The sequence below is a fragment of the Salvelinus namaycush genome, chromosome 16, assembly GCF_016432855.1.
Source record: "Salvelinus namaycush isolate Seneca chromosome 16, SaNama_1.0, whole genome shotgun sequence".
Taxonomy (NCBI): Eukaryota; Metazoa; Chordata; class Actinopteri; order Salmoniformes; family Salmonidae; genus Salvelinus; species Salvelinus namaycush.
In genome coordinates, this window is record NC_052322.1 from 27,247,034 (window position 1) to 27,268,892 (window position 21,859).

A 21,859-nucleotide genomic window follows, 5' to 3' on the forward strand; every position below is an offset into this window, starting at 1 on the left:
CATTGAGCATGGTGATCTTAGGCTTGGGTGCGGCTGCTCAGCCATGGAAACCCATTTCATGAAGCCCCCGACAAACAGTTATTGTGCTGACGTTGCTTCCAGAGGCAGTTTGGAACTCGGTAGTGAGTGTTGCAACCCGAAGACAGACAATTTTTACACGCTGCGAACTTCAGCGGTCCCGTTCTGTGAGCTTGTGTGACCTACCACTTTGCGGCTGAGCCGTTGTTGCTCCTAGACATTTCCACTTCACAATAAGAGCACTTACAGTTGACTGGGGTAGATCTAGCAGAGCAGAAATTTGACAAACTGACTTGTTGGAAAGGTGGCATCCTATGAAAGCCACATTGAAAGTCACTGAGCTCTTCAGTAAGGCCATTCTACTGCCAATGTTTGTCTATGGAGATTGCATGGCTGTGTGCTCGATTTTATACACCTGTCAGCAAATAGCCGAATCCACTAATTTGAAGGGGTGTCTGTACGTGTGTATGTGTATATATATATATATATATATAGATTTTTTTAACCTTTATTTAACTAGGCAATTCAGTTAAGAACAAATTCTTATTTTCAATGACGGCCTAGGAACAGTGGGTTAGGTTAACTGCCTTGTTCAGGGGCAGAACGACAGATTTTACCTTGTCAGCTCGGGGACTCGATCTTGCAACCTTTCGGTTACTAGTCCAACGCTCTAACCACTAGGCTACCTGCCGCCCAATATAGTGTACCTTTGTATAGTCACTTGTTGGATGCATTTGCAGTTTGTTTCGGTTGTGTTTCAGATTAGTTTGTGCCCAATAGAAATTAAATGGTAAATAATGCATTGTGTAAATAAGAATAGAATATGTTTCTAAACATTTCTACATTAATGTGGATGCTACCATGATTACTAATTGTTCTGAATGAATCGTGAATAATGATGAGTGAGAAAGTTAGATGCACAAATATCATACCCCCCCAAAAATGCTAACCTCCCCTGTTATTGTAATGGTGAGAGGTTAGCATGTGTTGGGGGTATGATATAAAATGCTAACCTCCCCTGTTATTGTAATGGCTAGAGGTTAGCATGTGTTGGGGGTATGATATAAAATGCTAACCTCCCCTGTTATTGTAATGGCGAGAGGTTAGCATGTCTTGGTGGTATGATATTTGGGCATATTCTATTCTCATTTAACATAAATGGGACTCCAAAATGACATAATACATTATTTACCATTATTGTCTATTTGGCACAAAATAATCTTAAACACAACCAAAACAAACAGCAAACACATCCAACAGTTTGTAGAGTCACAAGCTTGATGTAATCATTGCATGCTAGGAATATGGGACCAAATACTAAACTTTTGACAACATTAATACAAATATAAGTGAATTTGTCCCAATATTTTTGGTACCATAAAAATCGGTGGACTGTGTACAAAAAGTGCTGTAGTTTCTAAACGATTCACCTGGTATGGATGAAAATATCATCAAATTAAAGCTGACAGTCTGCACTTTAACCTCATAGTCATTGTATCATTTCAAATCCAAAGCGCTGGAGTACAGAGCCAAAACAACTTTTGGAGCTCAATGTATGCGAGCCGACATAGTACTGACATCTTGTGGAAAAGACATAGCATCAGACACAATGCCTACTTTGATTCAACAGACATCCTTGGGTGTCATTACTATCCGTGAGCCCAGCCTGCCCTCTGGTGGTCCTTCCACATAATTGTAGCAAGTATTGAGCAACAAGGTCTGAGCAACAAATACAACACATAATATAGACATTGCAAAAGCAGCAGAGTGGAGTATACAAGACAGGAGGCTTACCTTACTACTGCTTCGGGCAACAGTGGGTATTTTGGTCTCGCTGTCTGACTGCTCATCATAGCTCTCAAACTCACTGTCGCTCCAACCGTTGTTGGTGCCATGATGGCTTTCTGGCCTCTGGACGTCCTCGTAGATGTCATCTGACACAACAGGGGAGACATTAATCACACACACACACAAACATGCATGCATGCACAAACACACACACACACACACCACTGTATCAGAGTCCCCACCTTCCAGAGGAGAGAGGAGGCGCTCACAGGGCACGTCATCATAGATGACCTCTGGACGACTGGCCCTAAAGATGGCCTCTGGACTAGTCATGATGATGTCATCAGGGCTGGTCGAGTTGGTCATGTCATGGCGGAGGGACGGATCGATCATGACGTTATCGGGACTGGTGGGGCTGGGTGGGCTGTCTGTGCAGGCCAGACCATCTGGACTTTGCAGGCCCTCCGGACTAGACACATTTTCATTTTCAGGACTTGCTGCATCACCTGGACCTCCTACATCAAGAATAGGGGGAGGTTTCCCTGGAAGAGAGAAGTGCACCATTCCAACCTTAGATAATTGGTTAAAAGGCTCAATTGGGCACTACTACCACTCCCATGTTTATTTTGCCGTAAACATAGTAAATAGCAAAGTAACCAGACTAAAATGGTGGGTAGTAGGCCAATAGACTACGTTCAAGGTTACTACAAGATTACCAAAGCAAGGTTACTAGAAGAGACAGAGCAGAGGCAAGTCAATCTGGTGTACAATCCCACTGGATTTTCCTCTGCAATGGGTATCGTGGGCCACTTTCTGCAGAGTATGCAATCATGGCACATCATCATCATTGAGGACGTCACATACCAAAGCGAGGCGTCTGAGGGAAAGTATTTATGCTGGCAGGAATCTGCAGGGTGACCGAAGGCAGCTGTATCGCACATGCATTTCTGCCCGGCACCAAGAGCATTAGAGACAGGAGTCTCTGAAAATCTCAACCATCCCTACGAGCCTGACTAGTGTGGGGCGAATTAGCTATGGCCCTCTCAGCGTTGAGAGAAAGCCTGTTTCCGTGTGGAAAAGTATGCCCTATCGATGAAGAATAAGATTCATGTCCTGGTCAATAAATACCCTCCCATTACAGAGGTGAAGGTGGCTGAAATGTAAAGTGACAGATCTCTGGCCCCTGTAAGAAGTCCAGTTGTATATCTAGCTCTACAGCACATGTTTTGTATTTATATTAGGGAGTATTCAGTTTGCCAAGGGGTGTAATATGTTTAATATCCAATAATGAGGTTTGCACAATGCAATGTCTATTTTCTGCTAACTTTAACCCACACTTACCTGTATAACTAGGGATATCTAAGAAATAAAAAGCATGACCAAGAAAGACGAACTAGAGGAGCTTAGACTGTGGGTCACGTACAGGGTGGCTAAACTAGACTAGTCTGGTGTTTAATATACCTTTATGCAGTCGCAGAGTAAGCTCTGAGACCACACTGAACCACTCCTTGGCTGAGGTGGCTCCATACGGTGCCTGAACTGAACAAATAATGCACACACTGCTGTGAGGACACACACCACTGAGATCACACATATGTGGAACCCGGATATCTCATATATATACACACACACACACACACACACACACACACACACACACACACACACACACACACACACACACACACACACACACACACACACACACACACACACACACACACACACACACACACACACACACGCATGGGAGAAATCACACATGCAACTGAGATCTCTCATAAACATGCGTACGCACACACAAAGCAGAGAGAGAGACTCTGTCTATGAGAAAGAGAGACTGCCTATGCAGGGATTTGTAGCCCATCATGTACTATTATACTCAAATAGATGTCTCTGTTTTAGAGCAATGATTACTCTGTACTTGATTAATACAGCCTTGATTTGTCTGCAATTGATTGATAAGCCATCCATTTCCATTGGATGGATAAGGATCTGATTGGTTAAGTATGATTCTGGGCTGGTGCCCCATGCAGTGCTGATGTCACATTTTTATTTTTTGTTTCACCTTTATTTAACCAGGTAGGCCAGCTGAGAACAAGTTCTCATTTACAGCTGCGACCTGGCCAAGATAAAGCAAAGCAGTGCGACAAAAACAACACAGAGTTACACATAAACAAACGTACAGTCAATAACACAATAGAAAAATCTATGTACAGTGTGTGCAAATGTAAAAGAGTAGGGAGGTAGGCAATAAATAGGCCATAGAGACAAAATAATTACAATTTAGCATTAACTCTGGAGTGATAGATGTGCAAGTAGAGATACTGGGGTGCAAAAGAGCAAGAGGGTAAGTAATAATATGGGGATGAGGTAGTTGGGTGTGCTATTTACAGATTGGCTGTGTACAAGTACAGTGATCGTGCTACTTGTGACTCAGTATGATTCTAAAAGTAGGGAAGCGCACAATGTGTGACACCACAGCCCTGCTGAAAGAGGGTCACAGACCTGTCTGAGTGTCTATGTGGTCAGCCTTTAAGATAGGGGTGTAGTAGCACTCATTCATAGATCCTGCTGGAGATGGCATTGACAGAGATAAGGCTAGATATGGGGCGAACATTACAATGTGTACTGGCTTATGGCATTGTAGCACTCAAAGTCAAATTACCAGGGAAAGTTGTCTCAATAGACTATAAAACAACAAGGAAAAGTCAGATATTACTTCTGAGTGTAATCATATTATACAGTACATGTACTGCCTTGGGCCTACAATTTGAACAAAGCGTTCAAGAGTGTCCCTTACCTTCATAAATGCCATTTCTTCTCCCAGAGCCCTCTGTGTCTCCTGACACTCCCAGCTCAGAGCGGCTGAAACATTGACAACAAATATGGGCATCAAAACATCTGGGAGTGACACTGCTGCCATGGGTGGTTAATTAAGGGGAGATGTCATTTGAGCAGTAATTGATGTCACAGACGACAATTAATGTATTCATTTATTTTAATTTTACAAGGCAAGTCAGTTAAGAACAAATTCTTATTTACAATGACGGCCTACCCTGGCCAAACCCTGACACAGACGACGCTGGGCATATTGTGTGCCGCCCTATGGGACTCCAAATCAAGGCCGGTTGTGATACAGCCTGAAATCGAACCAGGGTCTGTAGTGACGTCTGTAGCACTGAGATGCAGTGCCTTAAACCGCTGCGCCACTCGGGAGCCCCAATACAGTGGACATTGTGTTGTACTGTATAACATTGTATAGCTAAGTTGATCAATAGTGTTTGTGACATTGAGCAGTAAAAGTGACTATATTCTCCTCAGAGTTAATGATCTCTAGTAACTTATGAGAACATCTGCTACTGTTTAACTTCTGCTCTTACCCAATTGAAACAAAGTTTGGGAAGAAATTGTGATGATATTACAGATAAGGTGTTTGAATAAATATATGAATGGGTTTCGTCTATACAGTTTAAATCATAAGTCATTATAGATATAAAAAGGTAAATATCCTACCCCTCAGGAGACCTTCTTCCAGCCATCTCTGTGGAAAACAAAACATACACGTTTAGACTAAGTTATTACCTAGATAAAAACAATGCAGTCAATAGCAGTCTCATTCTACAAGCTTATCTATGATAGCATGGCAGAGCTCACCCAAGCAATTATGAATGAGATCCAATGGGACCATGACCATGCTGCGACAGACTCACCTGAGCTATTGGAATGAGGGAGTGAGTGCATGCTCTGGTCCTCCTTTCCAGCAGACGGCCATCCATTGAGCCTTGGCTTTACTGTTGGGTCTTGGGCAGAACTAGGGACCATTGTGTTCCTTTTTGATGCAAGCCCCGCCATCACAGTGGCTTCAAAGCCCTTGGCCATGGCAGAGACAGAGTTTGCTGGTGTCGTATTGCACTCTTCGTCACTGTTGTCAAAGTCAAACTTCATACCTTCCTCTTCCTCATCATCCTCCATCTTAGAGGCCCTGTTGGACATAGGCACTGGAAACATGAGGGGAGAAAGTTAAACAAAATGAGACGTGCTGTTACAAATTACAATTATACAATGCATCTTAAATCATACCGGAGACAACACATTATTTCCAAAACACTGCAGTGATCTCATATGTTGTCAGTGTACTATTACTGATCAGCCATTTCTCTCAACAAATACTGTAGGTCTAAATGAGGTATTCTCACACTAAGGCAAAGTATTGGGAAGATTGAGGTCTGCAACAGCATTTACAGTGTAGAGTGCATTCGGAAAGTATTCAGACCCCTTAACTTTTTCCACATTTTGTTACGTTACAGCCTTACACTAAGATAAATTAAATAAATAAAACATCATCAATCTACACACAATACCCCATAACGACAAAGTGAAAACAGGTATTTAGACATTTTTGCAAATATATTACAAATGAAAAACAGAAATACCTTACTTACATAAGTATTCAGACTCTTTGCTATGAGACTCGAAATTGAGCTCAGGTGCATCCTGTTTACATTGATCATCCTTGAGATGTTTCTACAACTTGATTAGAGTACACCTGTGGTAAATTCAATTGATTGGACAGGATTTGGAAAGGCAAACATCTGTCTATATAAGGTCCAACAGCTGACAGTGCATGTCAGAGACAAAACCAAGCCGAGAGATCGAAGGAATTGTCCATAGAGCTCCGAGACAGGATTGTGTCGAGGCACAGATCTGGGGAGGGTACCAAAAAAATGTCTGCAGCATTAAAAGTCCCCAAGAACACAGTGGCCTCCTTCATTATTAAATGAAAGAAGTTTGGAACCACCAAGACTCTTCATACAGCTGGCCACCCGGCAAACTAAGCAATCCTGTTGGAAGGTGAACCTTCGCCCCAGTCCGAGTTCCTTAGCGCTCTGGAACAGGTTGTCATCAAGGATCTCTGTTTCTCATGGTCTGAGAGTCCTTTAGGTGCAAACTCCAAGCGGGCTGTCATCTGCCTTTCACTGAGGAGTGGCCAAATACCATAAAGGCCTCGTTGGTGGAGTGCTGCAGAGATGATTGTCCTTCTGGAAGGTTCTCCCATCTTCACAGAGGAACTCTGGAGCTCTGTCAAAGTGACCATCAGGTTCTTGGTCACCTCCCCGACCAAGTCCCTTCTCCAACGATTGCTCAGTTTGGCCGGGCGGCCAGCTCTAGGAAGAGAATTGGTGGTTCCAAACTTCTTCATTTTAAGTATGATGGAGGCCACTGTATTCTTGGAGACCTTCAATGCTGCATAAATGTTTTGGTACCCTTCCCCAGATTTGTGACTCGACACAATCCTGTCTTGGAGCTCTACGGACAATTTCTTTGACCTCTCGGCTTGGTTTTTGCTCGGACATGCACCGTCACCTGTGTAGACAGGTGTGTGCCTTTCCAAATCATGTCCAATCAGTTGAATTTACCACAGGTGGACTCCAATCAAGTTGTAGAAACATCTCAAGGATGATCAATGGAAACAGGATGCACCTGAGTTCAATTTTGAGTCTCATAGCAAAGGGTCTGAATACTTATGTAAATAAGGTATTTCAGTTTATTTGTAATAAATTTGCCAAAATTTCTAAAACCTGTTTTTACTTTGTCATTATGAAGTATTGTCTGTAGATTGATGACAAAAAAAATATTTAATCCATTTAAGAATAAGGCTGTAACATAACAAAATATGGAAAAGAGGAAACGGTCTGAATACTTTCCGAATGCACTGTAAACGTACTGTAGGAGATTTATATACTGTGTTATATTTTAATGCTGGGATGGAACAAAAGCCTGTACACCTGGTACCGTAGCTCTCCAGGAACAGGGTAGGTGACTATTACATTAAACACAATGGTCTAGTCCAGCCATACTCAATAGGCAGACTGCGCCACTGCAGTTTGCATCCAGACCCAGAACAGGGTCAAAATGGACCGTGGGTCCCGACCAAAAATAAACACCAAAAACATTTTACTTCTTAAGCCTCCCGGCAGTCTTTGTAATTTTATTTTTAAATCATGTGTTTAATGAAAATAACTCCAAAATATATTTCCATAATTTCCCTGAGCCTCGTTCAGTCCTTGAAATGGTCAGTCTGATCGTGTGGGTGTAATGAAACAAATTTGAAGATATTTACACAGCCCTGACTGGCTGAAAGGATTGCTTAGAGCCCACCCCCTTACGCAGACGAAAAAGTAATTGGTCTATTATAATCAGATCACATTGGGATGTCATGATGTGAGCCAAAAGTTCCATCCTACCTCAAATTCAGAGTGTTATTTCGAGGTTGTCCTTGTCCTATCGCGCTCTAGCAACTCTTGTGGCGGGCCTGGCGCAATGCATGCTGACATGGTCGCCAGGTGTACGGTGTTTCCTCCGACACATTGTTGCGGCTGGCTTCCGGGTTAAGCGAGCATTGTGTCAAGAAGCAGTGCGGCTTGGCGGGTCATGTTTCAAATAGTATTCGAGTACCACTTGTCTAGCCGCTATAGGTCTAGCGGATTATAGGTCATAGTGGTGCCAAGTCTAATAAGGAAAACAGTCGCTGGGCAGGACTAAACCTTAACTTATGGAGGGTAGCCTATGCCTGGATCTGCCTGACAGTCAGAATCAAACAGGAATAACGTCACCTTGCTGACTTGCCTGGGATCAATCAACTTAGACATATAAATCCCAGGACTCTTGGCCCTGTAGATGACAGTGGCTAACTGACACGCCACGCACTGTTATTCTGCTCCATTAAACCTTACCGTGTCGAAAGAATTATTCAACTTGAACAGGTACATTGATGCTAAGTTGACGGCCATCCTCTTTCATGCCACAAAAAAATATAGGAGCAATGAACCTACCTAAAAGAGAAGCATGTCATGTCAGGGCCTAACATTGCTCTGGCTAGTGCATGTTAACTGCCCATATCCACCTGCTGAGAATAGGCATTCGTGTGGAGGGTATAAGGCATGAGACATATGGCCCGGGTGGCAGCAGGAGTCCTTCTGACGCAGCATATGGTCAGTAGGCTAAGGCCCCATGCCGGGAGCTCTCACCTTTTCCCCTAGCCCTGAAGGGATTAAGTAGCTCCAGACTGTAGCCTGGAGCCTGTTAGCTGCCAGGATGTTATCTCAGTGAAGTCAATAACAGCACTGCACTCTCTGCTTGTCTGGGACAGGTTCCTTGTTTATGTTTGAGTGTACAGATTCCTCAGGTAGCACGTAACACTAATACTGCTGCTGCCACTGCTATGTCACTGTGTGGCTGCTGACCTAATTTAATGGTAAAACTCACAAGTCAATGTTTGTCTCCACATTGTTACCAAATAGGGTTTGTAAGGAATGCTTCTCAGATGGAACTTCGGCTTGAGGAAGCCCAAATAGATTCACAAATCCTTTATCACACATGGACATACAGTATGTACATTACTACAACCTGAACCACCTATCACCTGCCTCTGTTACATAGTACTAATTGCTTTGTAATTGTATATAAATGGGGAGTTGTTACAGAATAGTCCCCATAACTCTTGTTTTATTTATGACTGTGTTTTAATAAGATTTTACCTAAATCTCCTCTTTGTAAGGCAGAAATCTACAGCACATACTGATACTGACGAAAGTAGAAACTCACCTGAGGTTGGAGGGGTTGGGGGGGGTAGAGAAGCCATTGGTGTTCTCTGTGGTCACATTAGCCTCTGTAAAAACAAACCAACCCAATGAATCACTGAGAACATTCTTTAACCTGATACGATGTGACAAAATGTCAATATCAGATTTGCTCCAATATAGATTTTTTTAGGCCATTGGACTTTTGGGTCCATTGGATTTTTGGGGCCGTTTCATAATGACCTTTTTGAAAGTCTCAGCATAAAAGTTAGTTTTTCTTACAAATATCCATAAATGTTACATCACTGACTTATGGTAACATAGTATATTGCTGGATTTCATGGTGACGAAACTCTTAACAACTCACTCACATGGTCTGTAATAGTTGACACTTCACCTCTCTCAACCTCAAACCTACACTTAGGAAGACAGCCTATGTGGAGACTAAACTGACCAGACAGTTTATTAGGTACACCCATCTAGTACCGGGTCGGAGCGCCCTTTTCCTCCAGAACAGCCTGAATTCTTCGGGGCATTCTACAAGGTATTGGAAAAATTCCACAGGGATGGTGGTCCATACTGACGTGATGGCATCACGCAGATGCTGCAGATTGGACGGCGGTACATTCATGCTGCGAAGATGCTCTATTGGGTTGAGGTCTGGGGACTGTGCAGACCACTCAAGTAAACTGAACTTGCTGTCATGTTCCAGGCAATGTTTTTCCACTCTTCAGTTGTCCAGTGTTGTTGATCGCGTGCCCACTAGAGCCGCAACTTCTAGGTTTTATCTGATAGGTGTGGTCGTCTGCTGCAATAGTCCAACCGTGACAAGGACCGACGAGTTGTGCGTTCCGAGATGCCGTTCTGCACACCACTGTTGTACTGCTCTGTTATTTGTCTGTTTGTGGCCCACCTGTTAGCTTGCACGATTTTTGCCATTCTCCTTCGACCTCTCTCATCAACAAACTGTTTTCGCCCACAGGACTGCTGCTGACTGTATGTTTTTTGTTTGTAGCACCATTCCCTAGACACTGTCGTGCGTGAAAAGCCCAGGAGGGCTTCCATTTCTGAGATACTGGATCCGGCAATCATACCAGACTCAAAGTCGCTAAGGTCACTCGTTTTGCCCATTCTAACATTCAATCGAACAGTAACTGAATGCCTTGATGCCCGTCTGCCTGCTTTATATAACAAGCCACGTCTGTAGGAGTGATCCACTTTCGTGAATGGGCGGATGTACCTAATAAACTGTCCGGTGAGTGTATATGTACAGTACAAACACACACGTACACCTTGCGACAGTTCCTTGCATGCTCACAGTTGACTGTTCTGCCATTGGCTACCTGCGTGTGTTACATTCTTCAGATGTGTGTGGCAGATCCAGACATGCAGTACAGACTGACTTCACTCAACCGTGATCTGGGCAAGGCAGGCAGAAACTATAAACACATCATAACACAGGATGACTATCATCTCAGGCATGAAAGATCATAAATGCTCCTCATTAATGATTAACAAATCAAAATGGCTTCCAACTCGGTGGACCTTTTAATTCTAAAGACACACCTACACTGTGGTCAAAGGGCTTCATTCAAAGAACGATTATCAAAAAAAATAGTGGCTGTAGCTGAATGCAAACACTCTGATAAATGAAGGTGGTAGCAGCGTGCTGTTTGAGGGGGCGTATTGAACTTCTAGCTCTCACACTCCAGGGAGGGTCATTCCTGGCCTGTGTCCCAAATGGAATACCATTCCCTATATAGTGCACTACTTTTGACCAGAGACCATAGGCCCACAGGGCTATGGTCAAAAGTAGTGCACTATATAGATAATAGGGTGCCATTTGGGATGCAACTTTGATGAATAATTCACAAGGCTATGGGGAGAAGGACGCCCATAGATGGAGCGGCCTTATGAATAGACCCCAGCGGAGAGAAACCTCTGATCTACAGTCAGTCTGAGAACAGAGAACAGCGCATGGATTGTTTGGCTGAAGGGAACCCCAGTCAGTGACTGACTCCATACTCCCACACCAAGGACATTACTCAATCGAAACCTCTATCCCAGGTTTCGGGGATGTATGTCGCAAACATCACTGCCCCACTGCAGCAAGAAAGCATGTAAAAACTACTGACAACATGTGTTGCAGCAGCAACAGTGAAGTTTTAACAGTGCATACATGTGTCACTTAATATTGATATCTATAACTATATTCAACTAGTAGATTAGTTGTGTTGGTATTTAAAGTAATAAGGGTGGTTAATGTATTTAGTCAGGGACAAGAGATTGGACTACTATGCAATAGTCAGTTCTGCTTGATCAAACATAAGAGTCAGACAATACTGTGGGAATGAAAATGAATCTGCATCATTTTATGACCAGCAATTGAGTATTACATTTCAAAATGCACCCCATAACATTGCAACAAAATATGCCCACACATGACATTTCCCACACTTTACGAGAGCATGTGACAGACCACATGCATCAATAAAGGTAATAGCTGTTCTTATAGCAGGTGCTGCAAACTAAAGTTTACCATGTCATCCCATCCAAAGACAAAAATAATATATGAAACTGTTGTACTATATATCATTACACCTAGACTTATCTCCCTAGGTAAAACCACTGGATATTTTAGAAGATACTTACACCTCTCTCTCTCGAGCAGTCAAAAGGAGTCAACCTCAGGCATTTAAAAACCCTGTGCAGTATTGCAGAATTTGTTATCTACAATCTTTCAGAATGCACTTCTCCTCAAAATGGGTTGCACTGTAAGTTTATCAAGTGCACCAGGTCACTCTCCTGAAATCTGGAGGTCACCCCCCAACACACACACCTCCCCATCCTCCATAGTGGGGTCCAGGCTTTGTTGCAATATGATGATGCAGAGAAACGGAGTGTAATGGACAGCCAAAGACAATGAGATCTCACCTCCTTGTTCTCTGTAAAGATAGCCACCAGCCAGCCGAAAGCCTTCCTCCAGCCCCTAATCCCAAGGACTCTCCTCTGCACACCCCCAAGTGTTAACAACGAAGCTAGTTTGTCGAGTCTGCACCATCCCTAATAGCCTCACTTGACTTGATGACCAAGCCCCTTCCCTTGAAGATAAATCAAGGGAGGGTTGTAGATGTCCTCTGTACGGTCCACTCTCACACAACAGGGTTAGCCCTGAGCTTCTGGCTCTTACCAAACAAAGGCTGTCACTAGTTGCTGCTCCCACACTAGGATCAGGAAACTCCTCTCTGTATGCTTAGTGCTCTCACTCCCTCTCTCCCCGCAGTGCGTTAACCGGCTCTTGATTGGCTGGTGGGGTGTTGAGCGCATTTATGCTTCTAGTGTAGGGATGTGCCGGTTAACGCACTGCGGGAGAAGAGGGAGGAAAAGGGAGGGAGGTTGAGCGCTAAAGCATAGAGAGAGGAGAGTTTCCTGATCCTAGTGTAGGGGCAGCAACTAGTGACAGCCTTTGTTTGGTTACAGCCAGAAGCTCAGGACTAACCCTGCTGTGTGAGAGTAGACTGTACAGAGGACATCTACAACCCTCCATGGAGAGCAATGGTTGAGTTCGTTTTGCATGGCCCGGTGCCCCACGTGAGTGGAGATGTTTCTTAAGGACCAATGGAATTGTCTAAAATGAGCAAACTCCGCCTATCCGGGGCATGTACAAATTACCTCGACTAACCTGTACCTCAGCACATTGACTCGGTACCGGTACCACTTGTATATAGCCTCATTATTGTTATTTTATTGTGTTACTTTTTATTATTTTCTACTTTAGTTTATTTAGTAAACATTTTCTTAACTCTTTCTTGAACTGCATGGTTGGCTAAGGGCTTGTAAAATAAGCATTTCACGGTAAGGTCTACCTACACCTGTTGTATTCGGGTTTGTGACAAATACAATTTGATTCGACTTGAAAACAAACTCGACCATTGTCAGATGTCAGAGGCAAGACTGCCACCTATAGGCCTTTACTAAGTTACACAGGCACAATGTATTAACTCATTATACTTTTGTCACTAAACTTAACCTATTATAAAAATCTAAGGTTGTAATTGCCCTATTTTTTTTATACATTGTCTACAATGTATAGCTCCAAATATGTTTCAAAAGATCATGCCAGCTCATGGACTTTCAGTCCTTCTGAATTTCAGTGGTTACATTTCACATACCCCATCCCTAAATTTACCAAACAAAGTGTCAGGGTCAGGCTGTTGAAATGAACAGTTACAAAGTATGTAATTCACTGACATTGAGCAATTAGCTCTGGCAAATAACTGTTTTAACTAAGTCTCCTTTTATCTGTGGCTCTATCTTATATAGAGGGCTCCCGAGTGGCCCAGCAGTCTAAGGCACTGCATCTCAGGGCAAGAGGCGTCACTACAGTCCCTGGTTCGAATCTAGGCTGTATCACATCCGGCCGTGATTGGGAGTCCCATAGGGCAGTGCACAATTGGCCCAGCGTCATCCGTGTTTGGCCGGGGTAGGTCGTCGTTGTAAATAAGAATGTGTTGTTAACTGACTTGCCTCGTTAAATAATGATTACATTTAAAATAAAATACAAAAAATAATAATAATATACAATTTGCATTTGTAAAACATGTTACACTCATGGATGGTATTCACACCCCCACCACAAGAGGGCGACATAATACTTTGGTAATTTAATGGGTTGTAGTTTTCTTTACATTTTCTAAGTCCCATGTGTTTTGTAGTACCGGCCGGTATGTCACGTCTCCGCACATATTTACATTTTAACAAAGAAGACAGACAAAAAGGAGGGAGGACTCATAACGATAAAAGACCATCAATCAAAAGACCTATAGGCCAGACATCTACAACGAATCCCAGGTAAGCATTGAAACATATAGCTAGCTATATTTTACAACTTTAATCGCATGCAGCAGCCAATATACAAAAGGGAAAGTTGTAAGTATTTCACAAGTTATGCCATTTTGCATTATCCGACTGTAACTAGATAATGTAACCAATGTAAGGCACTACCCACGTGGTTTCATAGAGCCGGAGACTGCAGATTCTATTGTTTAAAATCAATCAAAAAAACGTGGAAGACGGACAGATGCACGACAGCCGCAGAATTAGGAAATCCCTCTAACGTTAGTAACCGAATTAACGTTAGAAGCAAGATTATCTGAAGCCAAAAGGTTTAGTTAAATTTTCTTCTCACCTTCAACTTTTACAGTTGGGGGGGCGGGAGAAAGTATTTTAATTGGGTGTATTGCAACTAGTTAGCTAACGTTACCCAATGTTTGTCTTTATTTAGAAATCGATTGCTAGATTACGCTAGCTAGCTACTTAGCTAGCACAGTTGGCTAGCTAATTCATTTAAAAGTCCAGTAAACCTTCATTGTGTGGCTATTTGTCATTTCCCGTAGCTAACTGACGTTAGCTAGTGGTATGTTTGCTAACAGGCCCTTTTTTTGAGCAACTATCTAGTAGCCACTGATTATGCTAGCACGTAGACAACAAAGAAATGCGGACAAGAATGCTAACTAACCCGCGAGCCGCTATGGCTAATCTTTGCTAGCATAGGTGGCTTTGACTTGTATACTTGAACTTAGTCTTCAATCTTAAATTTACGTTTAATTGACAAGCCATTTATGCTTAGTTTTATTTGACTGTTTGTTTACATGTCTTCCTCAAGTTCATACGCATTGCAAATTGCTATGTCATCAGTTCAGCGTAGCAAGAGTTTGATTTCGGTATTGATTTTTTAAATATTTAACTAGGAAAGTCAGTTAACATGACGCCCTAGGAATAAAACTGCATTGTTCCCGGGCAGAACGACAGCTTTTTACCTTGTCAGCTCGGGGATTCGATCTAGCAACCTTTCGGTTACTGGCCCAATGCTCTAACCACTAAGCTACCTGCCGCCCCATTGATATCACAATGTCTGTTTTTATTTTTCCCACACACTTCCCCCCCCTAGATACCTTTACAAACATGCCACGCAAGAAGGTAACTGAAGTCTCTGGAAATGGTGGGATCAAGAGGAAGAGGGCAGGAGGCAAAAAGAAGGAAAGGGAGTTCAGCAGTGATGATGAGTTTGATGATTATGAAGAGCAGGAGAACACAAAGAAACCTGGCAAGCCTGCTGCAAAGTCAGGCCTTCAACCAGTCACTGTGCCTGACGACATCAAAGAAAAAATAGTAAGTTTCCTGACCTGCATGAGGTCAAATCAAATTGTTCAGATCACCAAAAGAGGGGTTTGTGACTATAGAATTGTGGTTAATGTGACTAGATATGTTATTAGTCAAATGAATAAGGAGTGCTTATGCAGAGTATAAAAAAAGAGCCACTGATCTAAAACACTGATCTGTGTCATTTTTGTAGAAACTTGACTTACCTAAAGTCAAAGGTCAACTACTCATTTTCGGAGCCACCAACTGGGATCTCATTGGAAGGAAAGAGGTTCCGAAAGCACAAGGTATAACCCTGCCAAGTCCTGTAATGAAAACATTGCGTAATGCAAGGCTCCAGACTCAAAGCTGTCCCTCAATAGCACTGGTGCTACCTACTTTGGAAGTTTTTATTCAAGCAATCATCCTAATTGACTGCAGTATTGAAGTCAGTTGTTTCGTGTGTGTGTGTGGTCTCGCAGCGGCCTTCAGGAACCTAGGCCAGAACCTGTGGGGTCCTCACCGTTACGGCTGCCTGAATGACGTGCAGGTCAGCAGTGTGGTGTCTGGGCCCTGTGCTGCCCACAGCCTCCTCATCACCACAGAGGGCAAGCTCTGGAGCTGGGGTAGGAACGCTGTACTGTAATAGATTGTAGTTTATATACAGCGCATTTGGAAAGTATTCAGACCCCTTGACTTTTCACATTTTGTTACAGCCTTTTATAAAATGGTTAATTGTTTTCAACCCCCCCACACACACATACAATAATGGCAAGAGTGGCTTCCGTCTGGCCACTCTACCATAAAGGCCAGATTGGTTGACTGATGCAGAGATGGTTGTCCTTCTGGATGGTTCCCCCATCTCCACAGAGGAACTCTGGAGCTCTGTCAGTGACCATCGGGTCTTGGTCATCTCCCTGACCAAGACCCTTCTCCCTCGATTGCTCAGTTTGGCTGGGCGGCCTGCTCTAGGAAGAGTCTAGGTGGTTCCAAACTTATTTTTAATTAAGAATGATGGAGGCCCCTGTGTTCTTGGAGACCTTCAATGCTGCAGAAATGTTTTGGAACCCTTCCTCAGATCTGTACCTCGACACAATCCTGTCTCGCAGCTCTACAGACAATTCCTTCAACCTAATGGCTTGGTTTTTGCTCTGATGTCAACTGTGGGACCTTATATAGACAGGTGTGTCTTTTCAAATCATGTCCAATCAATTGAATTTACCACAGGTGGACCACATTCAAGTTGTAGAAACATCTCAAGGATGATCAATGGAAACAGGATGCACCTGAGCTCAATTTCAACTCTCAAAGCAAAGGGTCTGAATACTTATGTAAATAGGTATTTCTGTTTTATTTTTAATACATTTGCAAACATTTCTAGTCCTGTTTTCGCTTTGTCATTATGGGGTATTGTGTGAAGATTGGTTTAATAATGTAATGTAGTCCATGTTAGAATAAGGCTGTAAAATGTGGAATAAGTCAAGGGGTCTGAATGTACTGTATATCTATATCTCAGATGCAATCATTCTACCTTCTGCCTCTGTTAGGTCGAAATGAAAAGGGTCAGCTGGGTCACGGGGACACTAAGCGCCTAGAGGCCCCAAAGCTGATTGAGGCCCTCGCAGACGAGGTGGTGGTGGCTGCAGCCTGTGGACGCAACCACACCCTGGCATTGACTGAGGGTGGCACCGCCTACTCTTTTGGCGAGAACAAACTGGGTCAGCTGGGCCAGGGGAACCAAACTGATGCAGTCCTCAGTCCAGCCCCGGTAAGCAACATAAACCTCTCTATTCATCTGCCTCATTATTGTTGCTGCTTTATTATAGGTCTAATATGGCCACTTAATGAGCCTGTGTTTATTGAAGCTTCTCCTTGCCCCTCTCAGATCCAGTACAACGGGCAGCCTTTGGTCAAGGTGGCGTGTGGAGCAGAGTTCAGCATGGTGGTGGACTGCAAAGGGAACCTTTACTCGTTCGGATGCCCAGAGTATGGCCAGCTAGGTATGGTTTTAACTAACTAGTAGTACTGGACAGATGTAAGTTTTATTTTTATTTATTTTTTACTAAAGTTGCTCTTTGAAGAGGAAAATGGCAGCACAGTGACTCAGTCAAAAATCATTCCAAATCAAACACTGATGTGGCGCTTATTTTTACCTTGTGTTTTGGGTCATAGGACACAACTCTGATGGAAAGTTCATTGCCCGCGCCCAGCGCATTGAGTTTGACTGTGAGACCATTGCACGTCGCGTGACCATCTTCATCGAGAAGAGTAAGGATGGCCAGGTGACGCCCGTACCCAACGTGGTGGTTCGAGATGTCGCCTGCGGAGGCAATCACACGGTGAGGAGAGAAAAGACCAGGCCCTGTATTCATTGTCTTAGAGAAGGAATGCTGAGGGCCTCATGCAGTCTAAGGCACTGCATCGCAGTGTTGAAGCGTCACTACAGATCCGGGTTCGATCACAGGCTGTGACCGGGAGACACGTTTGGCCCAGCGTCGCCCGGGGGTGTCTGGCCAGCCGGGTTTTCCTTCTCCCATCGTGCTATAGCGACTCCTTGTTGCGGGCTGGGCGCCTGCAAGCTGACTTTGGTCGCCAGCTAGACTGTGTTTCCTCTGACACATTGGTGCGGCTGGCTTCCTGGTTAAGCGAGCAGTGTGTCAAGAAGCAGAGCGGCTTGGCATGGTCGTGTTTCGGAGGACTCATGGCTCTCGACCTTCGCATCTCCCGAGTCCGTAGGGAGGAGTTGCAGCGATGGGACAATTGGATACCACAAAAAAGTTTGGCCTTTAAGATTATAATGAATAAGGCTACATGTACAGGGAGGACCTGTTTCTAGATCAGCACTCCTACTTTGAGACACTTTATGAATACAGGCTTTGATCCCTACTGCCACAATTACCCCCATCAGACAGAAATGTGAATTTTAGAAATGTGCGTTTAGCCAAAATGTTGATTTACATTAGTTGTCCCCTCCCACCATTTACATTTTAGTCATTTAGCAGATGCTCTTATCCAGAGCGATTTATAGCAGTGAGTGCATACATTTCCTTACTGGTCTTCCGTGATAATGGAACCCACAACCCTGATGTTGCAAGCGCCATGCTCTACCAACTGAGCGCCATGCTCTACCAACTGAGCGCCATGCTCTACCAACTGAGCGCCATGCTCTACCAACTGAGCGCCATGCTCTACCAACTGAGCGCCATGCTCTACCAACTGAGCGCCATGCTCTACCAACTGAGCGCCATGCTCTACCAACTGAGCGCCATGCTCTACCAACTGAGCGCCATGCTCTACCAACTGAGCCTACTCTCTGCTTTTGCATAATTGCTGAATGTAGAGCGTTCCCTTCATATTTAATGAACCTGCAGATGGAGACCTTTGCATTCTGATCCTTAAATCTGGGTCCAAAAAGGAGCTGAGCTGGTCTGAACATTTGGTACCAGCCTGCATTGAAAGCGATAGTCTACTCAATGTGTTTTCACTTTCAATGGCTGTAGTTAATTCACAAATAACTTTTTCTGCCACGTTTTGTTTGCACGAGGCTAACTCGGGTCAGTGTGTGAACTTTGTGTGTCCAGCTGATATTGGATTCCCAGAAGCGGGTGTTTTCCTGGGGCTTTGGTGGCTATGGGCGGCTGGGTCACACAGAGCAGAAGGACGAGATGGTGCCAAGACTGGTGAAGCTCTTTGACTTCCCCGGGCGCGGGGCATCCCAAATCTACACTGGCTACCAGTGCTCCTTCGCTGTCAATGAAATGGGTATGGTACACAATGCTTAACTCTTTTGAATGTTGAGTAATGAATAGATGTTTTTTTTATTTTTACCCCTGTTCTCAATATAATACCACTATACCCATAATACTGTTACTTCCCTAAGTACCTGATGTATATTGTAGTGATTTCAAAGGGTACACCAACCAGGATTTGAACCTAGCATCTGTCAGTCTAACGCCTTAGCCATTACGCGATTTGGAAACTCTTGACCAGAATGCTGGTGTTTTTAATAAGGAAGCTAAGCTATTAACCTTTCGTGTTCAGGGGGGCTGTTTTTCTGGGGGGTCACAAATACCTCGCGGGAATCTACCATGTACCCCAAGGCCGTGCAGGACCTGTGTGGCTGGAAGGTCCGCAGTCTGGCCTGCGGGAAAAGCAGTATCGTTATCGCTGCAGACGACAGCACCATCAGTTGGGGACCCTCCCCTACCTTTGGCGAGCTGGTAAGACGTAATATTTAATTGTATGTATAAAACACATTTCTCACACCCAAGGTGCTATACACCATTATAGAAACATACCAAGGTGCTGGTGTGCTCATAAAAGACTGCTGAATTGGCACACGTGTTCCAGGTTCTCCACCTATTATGACGTGTTTGTTACAGGGTTACGGTGACAACAAGGCCAAGTCCTCCACTACTGCTCAGGAGGTTAAGAGCCTGGATGGCGTTTACGCTGAACAGGTATGGAGCGGCAACAGAGACTGAATAAACACAATGATGCATTCTGTAGATGGGAACTGCATTTGTGTGTTCACTAGTTTGGGCCCATTCTCACTGTGGTGTGGTTGCAGGTGGTGATGGGATATGCACACTCCCTGGTCATCGCCAGACAGGACACTCCACAGGAACAAGAGAAGCTCAAGAAGCTGCCAGAGTACAACCCACGCACACTCTAATATGGTATCGTCCAGCCACCTCTCACTGTTTTTTTTTATTTTTTTGCTTTCACTTCAGAGGCCCTCTAGGTCAACTGTGTAAGTCATGATGGATGGATGGCTGGGGAGGGTGGGCTCTCACGAGGTATGTATGTATGCATACGCCTTGAAAAACAAGTCGGGCCTATATAGATTGAGGTTAATTCAGAGGAAATGCGCAGCAAAAACGGAAACAAATCCACTCTGGACAGAATTCGCCCTATCCTCACAACAGTCGTCAGACATCTACAGCTGGAGAGAGGATCTCTACCACTCATCTCCAAACACATTCTTCCACTAGGAGTTCTACTCATCCTCCTGCATTCCCCATGCAAGTCCACTGAAGCATTCTCTATTTTCATGTTGTCTCTTTTTATTCTTCAGTTGTGAACTGATCAATGCCCTCGTCTCCCTCACAATAATGGGTGCTACATCAAAGTCCTCTTTGGGCTGATTTTAATTTCCAACCGAGGGATCAATTCAAGACCAACACTCCATATCTGTGCCTTTTGAAACAGTCTTTCGGGGTATGGAGTGAATGCATTTGTTATTTGTTCCCAAAGACCAATAGCAAAATTTAGTTTAAACTTTGTTCTTGAAGTCCATGGCAGTGTTACTGTTTGTGTCTGGTTGATCGGTGTGCACTGTCAGAGCATATTCAGGATCTGAGATGTGCCACCAAGTCGATGCTCTCCAGCCATTGACTTCTGTTACATTCCTTGGTTTTATGTCTCTTCATTTGTATGATTAAATGTTGATGTTGAGGATGCGTAACTGTCCCTCAAAGGCCAGTGTCTGCTTGTTGTCATTCTTGCCTTTTTTTTCCAGTGACACCTTTTTTATCCCGGGAAACCAGGTGTAGTCACTGTGCACTCTTGGCAATGAAAACCAGCAGAAATGTGGATTGTGAGGACTTGTCTTACGCCTCTGTTTTAGTGCAAATGGTCAACAAAGTGTGTATGCAATGAGTGGATATCCTGGTTTTAAATCAAAATGGGTTTTCTTTTCATTTGTTAGTCTACCTGTATTGCAACAAATTGTTTTTGTCTGGGTCAGAAAACCCACATCTTGTTCAACATTTTGAAACTTTTTCATGGAAATGGTAATAAAGGTTTATGTAAATTGGTTGATTTTTTTTTTTTCTTAAGTCTGTTTTTTGCCTCCTACCCCCACCACTTCAAGTGGGGAGGGAATGCTAGCTATTGCTAGTCTCAGTTTATCTTGTCATCACTACTGTTGGTGTGAGTACATTTGATAACCAATCAGCCACTGTATTTTGCAGTTGCTAGGAGAAGTAGATGGGCTAGTTGTTTTGTACATACTGATGGCTATGTCCACTACTTTATTTGGGGCCACACTTCTAATTCATCTTACCAGGCCTTGTCTGCCATATGTTCATTAGTAAATGTGCTTATCACACCTTACTCAGGTTCCGAGTTGCCAAATACTTCATGATGTACAGGTAACTACCAAAATAATGGAAACTTGAGTAAATGAGGGATCAGTATACTAAAAGCGGGTGCTGCCACACAGGTGTGGTTCCTGTGTTAATTAAGATCCCATCATGCTTGGTCATGTGTAAAAATGCTGGGCAGACCATTATTTTGGCTACGATGGCTATGCTCCCATCCACAAG

At 43.7% G+C, this 21,859-nt stretch overlaps 2 protein-coding genes across 3 annotated transcripts in view; one reads left to right on the forward strand and one right to left on the reverse strand.

Moving 5' to 3' along the window:
- LOC120061258 (rho guanine nucleotide exchange factor 10-like protein) overlaps positions 1 to 12,692 on the reverse strand; it is a 29,225-nt gene extending 16,533 nt beyond the window's left edge. The window contains exons 1-7 of the mRNA XM_039010942.1: positions 12,324 to 12,692; positions 9,415 to 9,478; positions 5,520 to 5,807; positions 5,323 to 5,350; positions 4,610 to 4,674; positions 2,049 to 2,348; positions 1,813 to 1,952 (exon numbers count right to left, since the gene is read on the reverse strand). Coding sequence (XP_038866870.1) covers positions 1,813 to 1,952; positions 2,049 to 2,348; positions 4,610 to 4,674; positions 5,323 to 5,350; positions 5,520 to 5,807; positions 9,415 to 9,451 — 858 coding nt within the window. The 5' untranslated portion in view covers positions 9,452 to 9,478; positions 12,324 to 12,692. The remainder of the gene's footprint in view (positions 1 to 1,812; positions 1,953 to 2,048; positions 2,349 to 4,609; positions 4,675 to 5,322; positions 5,351 to 5,519; positions 5,808 to 9,414; positions 9,479 to 12,323) is intronic.
- Positions 12,693 to 14,113: 1,421 nt separating this feature from the next.
- On the forward strand, positions 14,114 to 21,350 carry LOC120061259 (protein RCC2 homolog). 2 transcript variants are annotated; one of them, XM_039010944.1, is made up of 11 exons: positions 14,114 to 14,240; positions 15,340 to 15,560; positions 15,745 to 15,838; positions 16,013 to 16,156; positions 17,078 to 17,298; positions 17,416 to 17,530; positions 17,703 to 17,869; positions 19,112 to 19,292; positions 19,572 to 19,750; positions 19,913 to 19,990; positions 20,101 to 21,350. In XM_039010944.1, the coding sequence occupies exons 2-11, from the start codon at positions 15,354 to 15,356 to the stop codon at positions 20,203 to 20,205; spliced, it is 1,491 nt and encodes a 496-aa protein (XP_038866872.1). In that variant the 5' UTR covers positions 14,114 to 14,240; positions 15,340 to 15,353; the 3' UTR covers positions 20,206 to 21,350. The 2 variants fall into 2 exon arrangements, with proteins under 2 accessions (XP_038866872.1, XP_038866873.1); XM_039010945.1 differs by lacking the exon at positions 14,114 to 14,240 and adding an exon at positions 14,457 to 14,554.
- Positions 21,351 to 21,859: the final 509 nt, after the last annotated feature.